A 14,936-nucleotide genomic window follows, 5' to 3' on the forward strand; every position below is an offset into this window, starting at 1 on the left:
GAGCAATGGAAGAGGCAGGAGGGAATGAGAGAGCGAGAGAGAGTGAGACAGAGAAATGGGAGGAGGGAGGACGGTCACCACCTGCACACACACCCACGACAGCAGCGTTGCCAGGTCAAGAGAAAATCTCCAGGCCAAGAGCCACTGGAAAACCACCCAGCAGGCTCCAAAACTCATCAAAAAAATCCAAATACTGGAGATCCCTCATGTTCCTGTGTCCTTGTCCACAGCCTGACTGCACACTCGATCTCCCTTTTCTTTCCAAGTTTTAGTGCAGCTGATTTAAACAGATATCTAAAAACTGCAGTGGCCTATTTCTGCTGCCACAGATTAAACAGTGAGACATGCTTCGACTGTAGTTTAGTAGTAGGTACTATTTTTCAGTTGCAGAAAAAAAGATGATTTGTAATTTGGCACCTGAAATATTTTCACTTCAGCAGCTACATTTAGGATATTCGTGCTATGTCATCAATGCGGCGTATGTAGCGCAGTCTTTAGATTTAATACTGTAACAGTAAGTCGTTGTTTTCTTTTATCCCTGCTTTCATCTTTGACAGGGAAACTGACACTCATGGTGGTGGTGGAAGAGGGATTTGTTAGGAGGTGTAAAACTGCCGGGGAGGGAGTCTGTGCTGACTCAGAATGACTCACACCTTGTACAAAACTGCCTATAAACTTATTCCTCTTTTGAAGGTGGCAGATTGCTGACAGGAAACTAGATTTCACAGTCAACATACATTTTTATTAAGTGTCTTTGAGGTAGCAATTAGTGTGCAGTGATTCCCCTAGGTTGACTGCTTTGGGGTAGGCACCGTCACCTGCCACTCGTTCTTTGTTTAGCTTCGTCGGGTTAGGCTAACCCATTGTCGCTAGCTTCAGGGCTAATCCCCTTCACTTTTCCAGCAGATGGGGAAAGAACAGATGAGACTTTTCTTGGTCTTGAGAAGCTGCAGCATTTATGAACTGACACACTGTAGTCTGTACTGTACATTTACTGCCAGATTTACAACTTACTACTAACCTTTGCCTCTGCACCGCTCATGTTCACCGTCACTTTTCTGCCGCTCACTCAACCACTCACTCGCTACGCACACACATTATGCACTGCCCTATTCCTTAAAAGGAGCTACAGTACCAAGAGTTTCCCAGGCAACAACACAGAGGGTGACTCATGTTTCGGAAAAGCGCTGCACAGAGAGGCCCCCAAACGCTATTGATTTCCGAATGAATGGATATTTGGCGTTATTTTTGGCATTAAAGAAATGTTTTTTTGGTCTTGAAGGCCAATGAGAGCCCCCGCATGTATAATTATAGGGAAACACTGGTGTGGGCTAAAATTAAATAAAAAGTCTTTTTTTCTCTTTAATAGCATCAGGTGGATGGTCTTTTGTTGACTGCAGTGTTTTGAGTAAAATACCAAATTAAATCTCAATAAGCATGTGTGTGTTCAGCTCATTAAATATGAGAATGATGATTACGCTAAATCACAGTTTACAGAAAACATCCACACTCAGGCTTCACACAAGTGTCATCACTTTCAAGTTGACTATTTTACCCACAAATCATCCTAACATTTATTCCCACATGATTCAAAGTCAGCATCACGTGCACTGCTGCAAAACAGAGAGAGCTAGCGCAGCGACAGAGCAAACAACAGGGTGTGAAGCAAAAAGAGAAGCAAGTGAGACAAAGTGGGAGGAGGCCTACTCGCAGGTTGGCCCCTTTTAGCTGGATGAGTGTAGCAGCAAACTGACCTGCCAGGGATTAACACCTCACATCTCCTGTTCATTTCCCTGCTCTCCCATAACACACTTTGTACAGCAACACCGCCAAAAAACTAGCTTACACTCACAAAAGATTAGGCCTTTAACCGTGAAGTCAAATGAACAGGAAAAATACACCACATCGATTAACAAAAGGTGAAAAGGATGTGGTTCATTTAATCCGTGTGCTAGCCAATTATGCAACATTGATCACTGTAGAAATGTGTGCTTTCCCTTGTTCGCAGCCTGATAAGCTTCTTGGCACACAATGTGCTCTCTCTCTTCTCTCTTCAAGGCAATAACCCTCTGATTATATGCTTTGAGAGAAACAGGGAGGCTGGGTAAATGAGTGTATGCTCTAAGTTAATCAAAGGTGTGTTTGATGTAGCTGACAGCAGCATTAGATGGAAGGTGTATGCTTTGCTGTCTCTGTGTGTAGCTTCACATGCGCAGGACTATAAAAGCCAGCAAGCGCTGCATGATTAAATCAATCCAGTCTAAATCATGACAAGTCAGAGTGATTTATCTGACATGCCAAGAGCCGCCGTAATGCGTACAGAATCAGTCCGACAACTGAGCAATAAATCTACCGAACCACACCTCAGCCGGTTTAAAAGGAGCTAAACACTGCTGAAAAGGTGCAACAAATGACTCTGCTCTGCTGCATTCACGCCACATAGAAAGATGATAGAGACGAGCTTCCTATTTGAAACTTACCGTTCACCTCAGGGTTACCAGAGAATACTTTTCACCACTTTTTCAGTTAACAGAAGGTAAAGACTTCCTGGGAATTAGCTCTTGATGTTAGATTTGGTCTCCATACAGTAAAAATTTGATAGATATGCAGTAGTTGCACCAATGCTTGGATAGTAATGAAAACTTCCTAAAATGATTAATCTCATGGCAAATTAAATTATAATACATATAATGTAAATAAATACAAAAAATGTGATACAAAGACATACTGTAGCAATTTTAAGACCCCTTTGAAATATCTTCTAAGGTACACCATGTAATGTCTTTAATGCACATTGTATTGAATTTGAAGCATCAGTACAGAATAAAGAACATCAGCTGCTCACTCCTGCAGTGTGTGGACGCCTGCATTAGGTCTTTACAAATGGAGCAAGCTGAGGGCTTCTGTTTGGAGCCTTGTCACACTGTCCTGGCACACTATCTAATTCCTCTAATTTGTCTGCACTCATTTTGGTGGTTTTAACCAAATAGTTCCAGGATGTAAAGAGGAACTGAAACAGGAACTTCAAGTGTCTGTGTTTATATTTTCATTTCATTGTCTAAAGGTGGAATTATATGTCACAGAAGATCCATGTTAAAGGTCTGGGAAGGATGTTAGAGGTGCACAGAGGAACCGATGCATAAACCTCCCAAATCTCAACAGTGGGTCATGCAAACCTGTGCACTGAGCGAGCTGATTGTTTGATTCAACTCTGGAGAAAAAAAAAAAGGAATTGTAATACAAATATGAAAGAAACAGCTTTGGGAATGTCTTTGAACGACCTCCTGTGCATGTTTATGTTTCACCCTCACTGCTCACAAAAATATGCAATATGAAAAGTGTACAGATTTTTACCTCTTCTATCAATAATCCCGAATCTAACTGTTTTCTGTAATTGTATGGCACAACAGATCTGTCACATTTTTCTTAGATACCCAGGCTTTGCTCTGATAGCACTTGATGGCACCTTTAATAAAACTCACAATGCAGATTTTAAGTAATTAACTGCCATTTTGCTCCATCTCTAGTGTTGATGGTTCCACAGTGGCAAAGTTTAAAGAGGGCTGAGTATTCTCTTTGTGGCTTTGCTTAATGTCGAGGGAGGTGTACCCCGCAGAGCTCTTTGTGTCTTCTAAATAATTACTGGCCTTGGAAAGAGGAGACTGCAGTGGAGAAAGCGTGATGATGTGCATTAGACACCACCATCTCACTTTATCTCCCTCTCTCTTTACACACTCTGTCTATTTTTCTTCACTTCAGGCTCCATTTGTGAGACTTTGCCTTTGCCTCCTGGTTTATGCATGCCTCATGAAGACCCCCTTACCCTTTGCAAGCAATTTCAGGGTTGCTGACATTCCTCTGTGCAGAATGCATAAACCTTCCTTTGGGAGCTGAATGTGCTTCTACTGTGAACCTCAAGGCCCCAGCATAACCACGTAAAGCCGTGCACTTTATTGTTGCCGGCATGGAAACCTGTGTTGGATTTTATGCACTCATACCCACACACACACACACACACACACACACACACACATGCGCACTCATACTCTTTCTCTCTCACACATGCTCTAGTCCCCATGCAGCCTGGAACAGCAACAAAGCTCTCCCGTACTGTTGCCAGGGTAACATGGTCGGGTCAAACCAGTCGAGCGGTCTCTCCTGTTCCAGGCTGAGACCCCCCCCCCCCCCCTTGCACTATCTCTGTTTCTGTTTCTCTGTCCATCCTCCTTATCCTCTTCTCTTTCCCTCTCCGCTTTCGTCTGTTCCCTCCGGCTCATCATATCCTAACACACTTCTCCACTTTTTGGTCACTGTCACATTTCCGCCCCGAGCTGAGCAAAGTACAATGAGGAGATTCACCACTCAGATCACTTTGTCTAATTAAAGGCTGTAGAAATGAATATCAATCCTCTTTATATTGGACCAAAAAAACTAAAATTAGCACCTGGAAAAATGTTTTCTGACTATGCAGGTTTCACTGGCACTGAGGGGTTAGAGATAACATCAGAATATATAAATGAAAGTCATACCTTCTTCATGTCAAAGACCTACTTTTTAGACTGAATGCAAATGTGGCATCTTTACTGGGGGCAAAGCATTTACTCTGCAATTATTTGGAAAATTAAATGGAAATGACACAGATAGACGATTCAAATCTCTTTATTACTGATAGAGCACAACAGACTTGAAACCAAGTGCAAATGTTCCAAACAAAGCCCAGTTGGTCTGTGGTGCTCAAGTTCCGATATTATAAATAACAGTGGCTTGTCTTGAGGTTTATACATGGGGTCATAGAAGGACAGCAGGGAGATTTTTGCTCATGGCAGCTTCACATGAAATGAAATCACTAGCTTATCAATAGTGTAACTATTGCTTACTTACAAACATCTGAGGATGTGCAGTCATTCGGTGAACGCTTTGATTCACTCAAACTCAAGAAATGAGTGAAAGGTATTTGACAAAGCTGAAGCTGACCCATATCAGAGCTTTTTAGAGGTAACGTTACGTCAGCGCCACTGCTCAAATACGCATTCATATTTCATGTTGAAACAGCACAACACTGTGTTAATGGATAGGGTGTTCATGCTGTTGTTGAATGGAGCTCGAATGAGTAATGTGTGGCACACAAGGAGGAGCGCTACATATTGTTAGCTCAGGTCAAGTCACTGTTTGTTTGGTCTTGATAATTTCAAGAGCTTATCTAAAAGTCTCAGTGTACTGTATCTCTGGTGGTGCCACCCTGGAGTTCTGAGAAGCAGAATTTCAATCATTTGCCCCTGTGTCAATTTTGTGACATGTCCTATCATTTGTGCTGTATTAGGCAGTTTACATGTAGGGTGAAACAAGGACACAGCATGAGTGTCAGGGAGAGGGTGGTGACACGAAGGGGTGGTTGCATGATTTAAATAGATGTTGTCCTGTTGTACTTCCTTTACTGGATTTTGTATGACCTAGATGTGCCCTTCCAGAAATGTTTTAACCATATTTCTGCTGTGTTGGACAAAGTTTTAGAATCCAATGAAATGGCAAAGATATGAAAAAGTGAATTAACTTTTTGAAATCCGAGCAGTTATATCATATTTTAGCCAGCTAAGCTAATGAGTCAGTATAAGTTGCACTTTTAGAGAATTTTCCATTTGACTCTGTCAGCGTCTGTGCACACCACTGATTTAAAGGGTAACAACAGCCTACTGGTGACTTTACTCAAATTGTGATTAGAGGGTTGGCGCGAGTGTTAAGTTGATAGATGAGTGCGGTGTGCATGTCAAGGCTTCAGCTTCTAGTATTTTAGCTAATCAGAGGCAAGTGGCATAATCTTACAAGTGGAGTAATGAGAACTTGTAGCAACTCAAAGTCTGATGGTCATTTAGTTGAAAGGATAGAGATTAAAACCTTTTTTAGGATTGCCAAGATTGTTAAAATCCAGATTATAATTGGAAATGTACAAATGATTCAACAAAAACATAACCCAGTGAGCATTAGTTAGTAAATTATATGTGGTTGTCAAAGCATAAATTCATGGAAATGACAGATCAAGATTAAGAGTTAAAAAAAATCAATCTACAGGCCACACAAGAAAACACCTTTTTTATCTTAACTTTAGATTGTGCAACTCTCCTATGACTGCTGTATGCAAAAGGCATAAGCTTGCACTCTGTCTACCGGACACACAGAGATGATGCCAATCCTCATTTCAGATATTAAATACAATTAATGCTAAATGTGTCAAACTCCCAAATAATTATTATAGTCCTTGTGTATCACTCTGTGTGTTTTCTACCTTGGCTGAGCAAAGCAGATGATAACCAGCAGGACACCTGCCAGAATGCTAATAAGACTCCACATTTCTGCAAGTTGATGCTTAATTGATCCCAGCACTCACAGCAGGTTTGTTCACAGAGGCATGTTTCTATTGTACTGGAGGTTCAGCTCTGCCTAAAAAGGGGGGAAACACCTGGTCGTGTTCTCAGCATCCTCTGTCGTCAGTCTGTAGCTCTTTTCCTGGTAACAGCTCTTTAAAGATGGCTCTCCAGGTAATGAATTGCATGACAAGTGGCCCGCTAATACTGTCTAGTCTTTCATGAGAAATTAATGCGATGCCTTGTGGGGTGAGAAGTGCTGCCTTGAGCTGCTGTGTGATGTCATTGCAATGACATTAAATCCTTCTGTTAAAGTGGTGTCACACTTAGAGCTGGGTTAACTGAGCCAACTTTTGTCATGGTGTTAAAATATATCACAGAAAACAATAGTGGTCTTGAAGGTTTGTCATACAGTTTCTCTGAACTAAGAATAGTCTGATACATTCATTATTGTATATTCACAACTTAAAACATAATTTGTCTCAAATGAAACTTTTAGAGGTTTGATGTTAAACTCTGCACTATTTTCTCTGATTTAAAATTAGGCTTGTGCATGGCAGGTCTAGTTTGAAAGTATTCTCTTAAAGTCTGCTGTGTTAGGTGTACTTTGGCACAGCAATGAAGTGATTGTCTTCTTTTAACATTGAAGAAATCAGTCTTTTGCTAGTCAATGAGTCATACACAGTCTTAAATATTATTAAGTTATTTAATAATAATAAGAGAAGAAAATCTCATTACTAGTAACACTTCATGTGTTTCCAAAGAGCCTCTCCTGGGAAGCTGGGAATTGTACCAGCAAGTAAGAAAAGAAACAGCGAAGCACAAAATAATTTATGCAAATACTCCTGGACTAGAGGATCATAATGAAGCTGTTTTTTGTAGATGTTTTTAGGATCTTTGCCCTCTCCAATTAAATTTAAATTTAATTTTGCCTGGACTTGAATTGCTTTTTTCCATGGAAACATACAATATTTATGGGCATTGTGTTTGCCTGCCTTTTTTCCATATGTCAGTTTTTTGCAACGCCAAACATGAACACCTTTTGTCACGGAGGTGATGTTATTAGCAGTCATGAGGCTAATGCGCTAGCCATCTGCTAACCTCCTAGCCTGGGAACCAGATGAATCTGTGAGCTCATGTTTTATTTGCTCTGGCAGGTGCGTCTAAGTTGTTTAATGCTGCATTGTGTGTTGGTCAGCTGGCCTCCTTTGTTAATGCTGGAGTTCACTGCTCTGCTCTGCTAACGTTAGTCTCTGAGTGACGGTGTAGAAAGTTCACGATATACTTTTACAAACCTAGTCTTGTCTCGTAATCAAAACAAACAAACTGTAATGGAGATAGAGAATGGAAATAGACAGGGCAGAGAGACACAGGCCAGAACGATTCAAAGTAGCACAACTCATTTCTATTAGCTGCAATGCTGCTAAACAAAGTTGGCTAAACTACTCTTGAACCACATGCTGGCATCGCTTCCTTCCCAACTCTTCAGCTGACAGTGCTATCAGGAGGAGGCAAGCAGGAGAGGCGCTCCTCGGTGCACTCTGATTTACTGAACTAATGTATGCCCAGGATGAACACTCTTTGTTTCTTTGGCTTTGTGGAAATCAGATGTTTTTACATCACAGATGATGATCAAAGACACTTAAATGTGAGTCTTACAGGTAAAACTGTAAAAATTTTGACATGTAGGCTGTTGTAGAGGAGTTCAGTGTGGGCTGTCTGCTCTGCAGGTACACTGGACTGCAGTGTAGGCTAACTGGGCAGCAACCATGAATAATATATTTCTCATAGCTGGAGGTAAGGTTTATTGAAAAAAAACAGATAAAATAAAACAGAAATTACAAGCACATGACAAATTAAAATACATAATTAGAGTGGTTTGGCGTTGCAAGGTTCAGCGTCGGTGTTAATCTCTCCATCGAAAATAAATGACTCATGCTGTTGCAAAATGATTCTGCTGCTGATCATGTGTAGAGGGCCTAATACTGTATAAATAGCTAACAAATGGTTTGCTAACAAAACACAAGTGTTCTTTCAATACTGAATGAATAATGCCATCTGTTTAATGAGCGATGGGATAGTAGAGTTCCTTTCAGAGTTAAAAATTGGTCCATATAGCCAAACCCATTACATTACATTACATTACATTCATTTGGCAGACACTCTTGTCCGAAGCAACTTGCAGTAAGTACATTCAGAGTGAGTTGGACGTGCTGGAGTGGAGTGTTGAGGTGCAGTCTGAAAATGTTTATAGCATATGGCAAAACATGGGCAGTGACTTTTCAGTGAGAAGTCGAGACAGCAGAGAGGTAATTAAACATCAGTGAAAAAACAGAAGACTTCAGCTAACATTACACACCAGTGTCAGTTTGCTTTTTTGAAACAATTTTGTTTTATTTAGTGCCAAGTTGAATGAAGTTTTTTACTTGGAATTACAACTTTGAAGTAGACTTGTACAACTGGTAATTATGGTAACTCCCACATGAAATGAACACTGCATAACACCACATGGTGTGTCATAGCACTGTGAATGATGGGAACCAGAGTATGCTAACGTGCTCTGTCAGTGCATTACTTAATGAAGTATTTGTTTCTTGTTTACTACACTGAGCCCCAGTTTAGTATATCACAGCAGCTGAGTTGAAGTTACAAAACTCATCACTAGCAACAGTAGCCTGTTTACAGGATGGTGCCATTTTCATCTCCCTGTGCAATTCTGGTCAAGGGGTGAGATGGAGGAGTGGATGAAGGAAAACCTCAGACTAAGATACCAGGCAGTTACTAATAGTGTTTGATTCCAATAAACAAACACCAGTTCCATACAGGCCGTAACCGAAGCGTGAAAGGAATGATTCGTTAAAGGGGGGAAATTGCTCGGTCATAGTGTAAGTGAAGAGCGACTGTATTTTCTCCTGTGTGTGTGTGTTAAAGCAGCACTTCATATCATAAGCTCATTATATCTGAGCCATAAAGTGATTATGGGCTCCAGTAAGGCATTGTTCTGCTGTTGACAGGATTAAAGATGACTTCAGAGAGAGAGTGAGCATCGCCGCTCTCTACTCGAGTGCTTGCTTGCTTTGTATAAGCCAGCAGTGAAAGAGGCTGCGTGCTTGACTGTTTGCCAACTGTGACACACCCTCAGCTTTTTTATACATTCATCTCCTGCCACTCTGTCTATGCTAGATATCTATCTGCTTTGTTCTGTTCAAAGGCTACATGAAGTGTCGTTTTTCATAGACATGTCATCACCTGGTGTACTATTGTTTCAAGGCTTTTAAGGAAATCCTTGAGACGCGAAAGGGCAGTAAATCTCTCCTGTCAGTGTGGTAATGATTAATATCTGTCACTGGGTATGAATGCATTTCTATGGAAAATATGGAAAATTTGTTGTTGTTTTCTTTTAAATGACAAAAGTAAGGCTGTGTGCAACAGGTTATATTGTACCTACTAACACTGACTTAGTCATTTTGAATCATTTGGTTTCTTTTATTATTGACTTTTAATAACAAGATCATCACAGACTACAATAGCAGTGTCAGATTTATCCACTGTACATATCATCTAGATGTATCTATCCATGTACATCCTTCTCTCACACACACTGTTTCATCTGTTTGCATCTAGTTTCTAATGTATTCTCTTTGTCTCCCTGCAGAGGAAGACGGGAGTTGTGAAGACGCAGGAGAAGAATGAGCGGTGGAAGGAGAAAAAGGTGGCGAAGCGGCAGAAGAAGGAAGAAGAGGAGGTAGAGGAGGAAGAGGAGAACGTCCAGCCCGTTGTGGATGCCCTGGAGAACGGCTTCCTTCATCACGCCCAGCGGGAACAGGAGAGGATGAATGAGAGACTGCTGAAGAAGACTTACTCCAAGAAGAACAAAATGGTCAGTCTCTGCCTCAGTGGCTTTTTTAATTTCAAGTCAGGAAATCTCGTTGAACAGTAGTTCAGCATATGTTATGAAGGTTACATGTAGGTTGCATGGATTGTTGTTTTGTGTGTATTATGTCTTTGTGAGTATTGTGAGTCTAGACCTTTGCCATGAAGGCAGAGAAGCCAATCAGCTGCTTCAGAAGCATCTGAATCTTTGTTGTGATTGGTTAAGACTATTATTTTTGCAACTCTTCTTTAAATAAGCGGCAGGGCAGTCGTTTTTCGAAATGTATACTTCTCAGTCATCTGGCTGCTGTTCCACATTCATTTTGAAACAGAGAAAATCAACCGGGAATCTCATTGAAAAGGGTGAATGGTGTGAACAGAGCCCTTACACCCACATCAGGTCTACGTCTACTGGTGTCAGCAAGGACTTTGTACTACAGTGCTGAGGTTGTTAAGAGATAACTTCTCTTCCCTTGAGATATTTCAGTCCCTTCTATCAGTGCACCATCAAACTATATCAGTGTTCGACATCGGAGAAAATAATTTTCTTCAAGTTCTCACTTCTTTTGTGAGCATCTGCTGAAGGCTGAGTAGAGAGATAGCCTGTTTGGAGCTGTTTCTATTGACTTTATATTGCCCCTGTCATTTTGAAAATGGTGTATTGTTTTTTAAACATTTACTTGGTTTTTCACTTTTTTTTTTTTCATTTTTTGAAATAGAAACTTATGACACAGCTCCTATTGTCCTTGGAGGGGAAGTCCAAGTCATTGCCACAAATGCACCATGTGATTGTTCGGAGGTTTTATCATAAGGGACTTTTGCTAATCTGTTAGTTATTACGTTTGTCACATTGTGGTTGGTAGTGACGTCGAGCACTACAGTAACTTCCAATCTCTTACTTTCGGCTTCCTATACTTGATCTGGTGCCAGTAGTTGTGGCTCTCAAGTTATTTCGTAATTACTCAGTTTGTGGTCCGAATCAAGTTTTGTTCAATTTTTTTAGTTTTTTCATTTCTCTACTATTGATATCCCCTGTTTCACTTTTGGTTTTGCATTAACAGTGATATTTAACATGCTTGTGTGCTGATTTTGTTTTACATCTACATTTCCTATTGCTTTTTACATACAGTAAGTCTAGCAATCCATGTAGATTGGAACTGGTTGAAATTTGTTTGCTTGTTGTCCAATCGCACATTTTTATGCAAAACCAAGTTTGATTGGAGTTCAGCTAAATCTTTGGCTCAGCAGTGTTACTACAGTGAAACACAACCAGCTAATACAGAGGTGAGACACACAGCAGTAGCTTTTATTTAACTTGGTAATAGATATTATCCACACGCTGTACTGAATGAGTAATATGGGGCTTTTGTTCTTCTTTACGATGTTTTGTGCGCTTTGCTAGCTGATACAAAAGAGGGAAACAGACACATTAGAGCTGCAGCTCAGGGGAGTATTGTAGAAGGAATCACTCATTGTAAACCTTAATAAAGAGCAACACATGTGACTAGTACACTGATGAGCCCTGATACTATCAAAAGTGTGCGTGTTCCATAAACAAATTGCTGGTACGATGCCTTCCGGTGGGTTTACCCTGCCATCTCATTCTTGTTTTCCTTCATGACTACTGAAGTGGTTTTCTGTTTGTTTATACAGATAAAGGACTGTAGGGGTACATCAACAAACTGCACTTAAATTCAGATTGTAGTGTATTTTACTGCTGTCGCCCAAACCACTAATGTGCCAAATGTATATTTGAGGGATGCAAAACAAAATGCCCATTTTGTCACTGATGGGCAGATATTTTTGTAAATGCACAGAGGAAGTTACCAAGGTGAAAAATCTGGCTTCAGTCCAGTTCACACTGAAGCAGTCAACTCAGTGCAAAAATGATCTGATATACCATCAACCTCACAAAACTGCAGAGTTTATGTTCCCTCAGTACAACAGCAGCCACATTGTTTTCAGTCAGAGGCTTTCTGTGTCACTGAACCATTGTAATGAATGTCTCTTCAGCACCTTGCAGCAGCTTAAGGGGAGATTTTGGCTTTGGCTCACTGGGCTGGTTAAGACACATTGACCTCATGCATTGTTAAAGTCCCCTGAAAAACACCTCAGTCCTGTTATCTGTGGATAACTGGAGACGCCTCCCTTCCCAGCTGGACAGATTTATAAAGTACTGCTGGCTGTCTATGCCCTGGTGGTTCCCCGTTGCTCCTGCTTACAGTAACTTCTAAACTTTCCAATCCCTTCTTTGTTTGACTGTCTCACTGTCTGAGAACATGCAGCTAAAACATCTTTCAACCTGCCCTGGTTGTAGTTCTCTCTCTGCGTATAAAGATCTAAAACCCGCCTTTAACACATGACTTCAACTCCCAATTCCCAACTACATTATTATTGTTTTGAGAACTAACTATTATGCTGTGTGAAACAACAACATCCAATTCATGTTCTAATCACAGAGCAGATGAATAAGACTCATGAGATGATCGTGTTGCGTAACTAATAAATTATAGATAACACCATGAAATATGAGGCGGTTGATCTGCACCTTTCTAGTAAGCATTTAGAAAGCTGAACGGATCCTCTGTGCTTAAGTGCGTTGTGTGTTAGAGGTCTCTTAACACCACACCTGCCAACCCCCACTGCTTTCTGTGCCACACCCACCTTCAATAATCCATCTCTCACAAACTCTGTAAAAGACTCCTATAAATGCTGTTTAAGCATCAGTTGTTATTTACACACTGTTGCCAAATAGGAATTTGTGCATGTGTGGCAAGTCAAGACACATTACAACATGACTACCTGGGCCCGAATGCAACTTTGAAAAAAAGCCTGAATCTGCTGAGGGTCTGGAAGGACCTGTGGCCAAACCTGCCTTATATGAACCCTTTGTTGGAGTCTATGTGCAGTTTGATTGTTTAAATTATAAGACATTATTGACTCGGCTGATTGTGTGACTGGGATGGACGTGCTGATAGATTCCAGCTCTCCCTGGGCAGAGTGCCTGCTTACTCACGCTCTCTTTTGATGTGTTGATGAGTATCTGTCCGTTCATCCTGCACATTTCAAGGACCTGTTGTTATTCAGAGCAGCTCACATTGATTACAACATCAATAAAGGCTTATTACAAAACTTCATTTCAACCCTGAGACTGCAGTGAACATACACTGTAAATGCTTAGAGAAAAAGAATAAGACCTAAGGAGAGAAGGAGGATAGAGATATCTACTGTTGCTTTGCCCTCATCCCCTGTGATGTTATCATTCACTCGAAGTGTCTCGGATAGATTGAATAAAGTATGCATATAAATCACGGCTGCTTCCAGATGGACTGGGGTTTGATGAGGAGCCCTTTGTGGCTTTTATCTGCCACAGAAAAACGTCCTTGGCAACAGTGCCAACGGACACCCTCATGTGGTTGCTTAGTATTCACAGTTCACATTCTCTTTGCTGGCTCAACAATACCATGAACATATTAAGTCTTACTTGCATCACGGTGGCTCGCATGTTCTCCCCCTGACCACCGGCACTGGCAAAAAGAACTGCAGTCAGTCCCCTGGCTCTGCCCACGGCTCCTAGTGTGTAGGATGGGTCAAATGCAAAAGACAAATTTCCTTTCAATGTATGTGAGTGCTGAGAAATGACAATAAAGAAATTTTACCCTTAATTTTAATCTTAATGAGGGCATACCGTACCGTAGATCCTTTCATGTAATAAACACAGGCCCATGCAGATGGATGTACATACATAAATAGAAACTTTTGTAGTAACAGTGGGAAAAAGGCAGCACAGAGCAGCCATCTTGGCTTTAAAGCAGGTGTTGATGTATAGCTGTGATTTCTCCCAGAGTCTGATTTTAAATACTGTAGCTGTCAGAAGCTTATTGACAGCTTTTGAAAACTCTGAGTGTTGGTGTGTCAGGGGGTCAGATGAAGTGCAATAAACAATTATTTTGACATTATGACATTATATTGTTTTTGTGGACAGAACCCTCTGTAGGGGAATGCTTTAGGCTGTCTACTGCAATGATCAGCATGAGTGCACTTGGAGCTTTGTCCTTCAGGCTGCCCTGCTCTCTCACTGTCCAGCGTAGTTTTCCCCATCCATATTTCTTTCTGTTTTGCTGTCTCTCCAGTCAGAGGAGGTGTCCCTAGTGTATGTCACACACTATGATCCACAGGCGAGGTGATGTGTTGGTCTCCTCAAGGTACCCTGGGGTGCCAGAAGCTCGCCAGAGGACAGGAGCTGCAGTGTCAGAGCAGAGTTTGTCACAGGGGGGCACTTGATCCAATTCGAAGACTCATCAGGACATGAGGAATAGCTGTGCATTTGTGTGTGAGTGAGACACTGTGTGTAGGGACTATTTTCCTGTTTTTCTGTGTGTCACACTGCTGTCAGGAGCCATTTCTCCAGCAGTCATACATGCAGGTTGGAGAGATTTTTGAGGATCAGTATTGATATTGTTTGAATTGGAGACAACAGTTCGTACCAGTTATTTGCATGTGCCAACAATGATACAAAATCACTGTCATTTTTATCTTCAGCAGCACAGATCAAGCATTAAAAACTCAAAAACTCATCACTCAGAATCACAATAATGAAAGTCTTTTAAATGGGTTAGTCATTCCTTAAAGAAATAGTTCACCCTGAAATGAATATTCAGTCATTATTAGCTCTCCTCCTCCGTGTCTGCTGAAACTTTTAAG

General features: G+C 41.0%; 1 protein-coding gene across 7 annotated transcripts in view; it reads left to right on the plus strand.

The window, feature by feature from the left end:
* fbrsl1 (fibrosin-like 1) overlaps nucleotides 1-14,936 on the plus strand; it is a 321,521-nt gene that overhangs the window by 102,255 nt on the left and 204,330 nt on the right. For all 7 annotated transcript variants that reach the window (XM_042420893.1, XM_042420897.1, XM_042420892.1 and 4 more), the window contains one exon: nucleotides 10,015-10,239. In XM_042420893.1, the coding sequence (XP_042276827.1) occupies nucleotides 10,015-10,239 (225 nt within the window). The remainder of the gene's footprint in view (nucleotides 1-10,014; nucleotides 10,240-14,936) is intronic.

This window comes from Thunnus maccoyii, chromosome 9, assembly GCF_910596095.1.
Source record: "Thunnus maccoyii chromosome 9, fThuMac1.1, whole genome shotgun sequence".
Classification (NCBI taxonomy): domain Eukaryota; kingdom Metazoa; phylum Chordata; class Actinopteri; order Scombriformes; family Scombridae; genus Thunnus; species Thunnus maccoyii.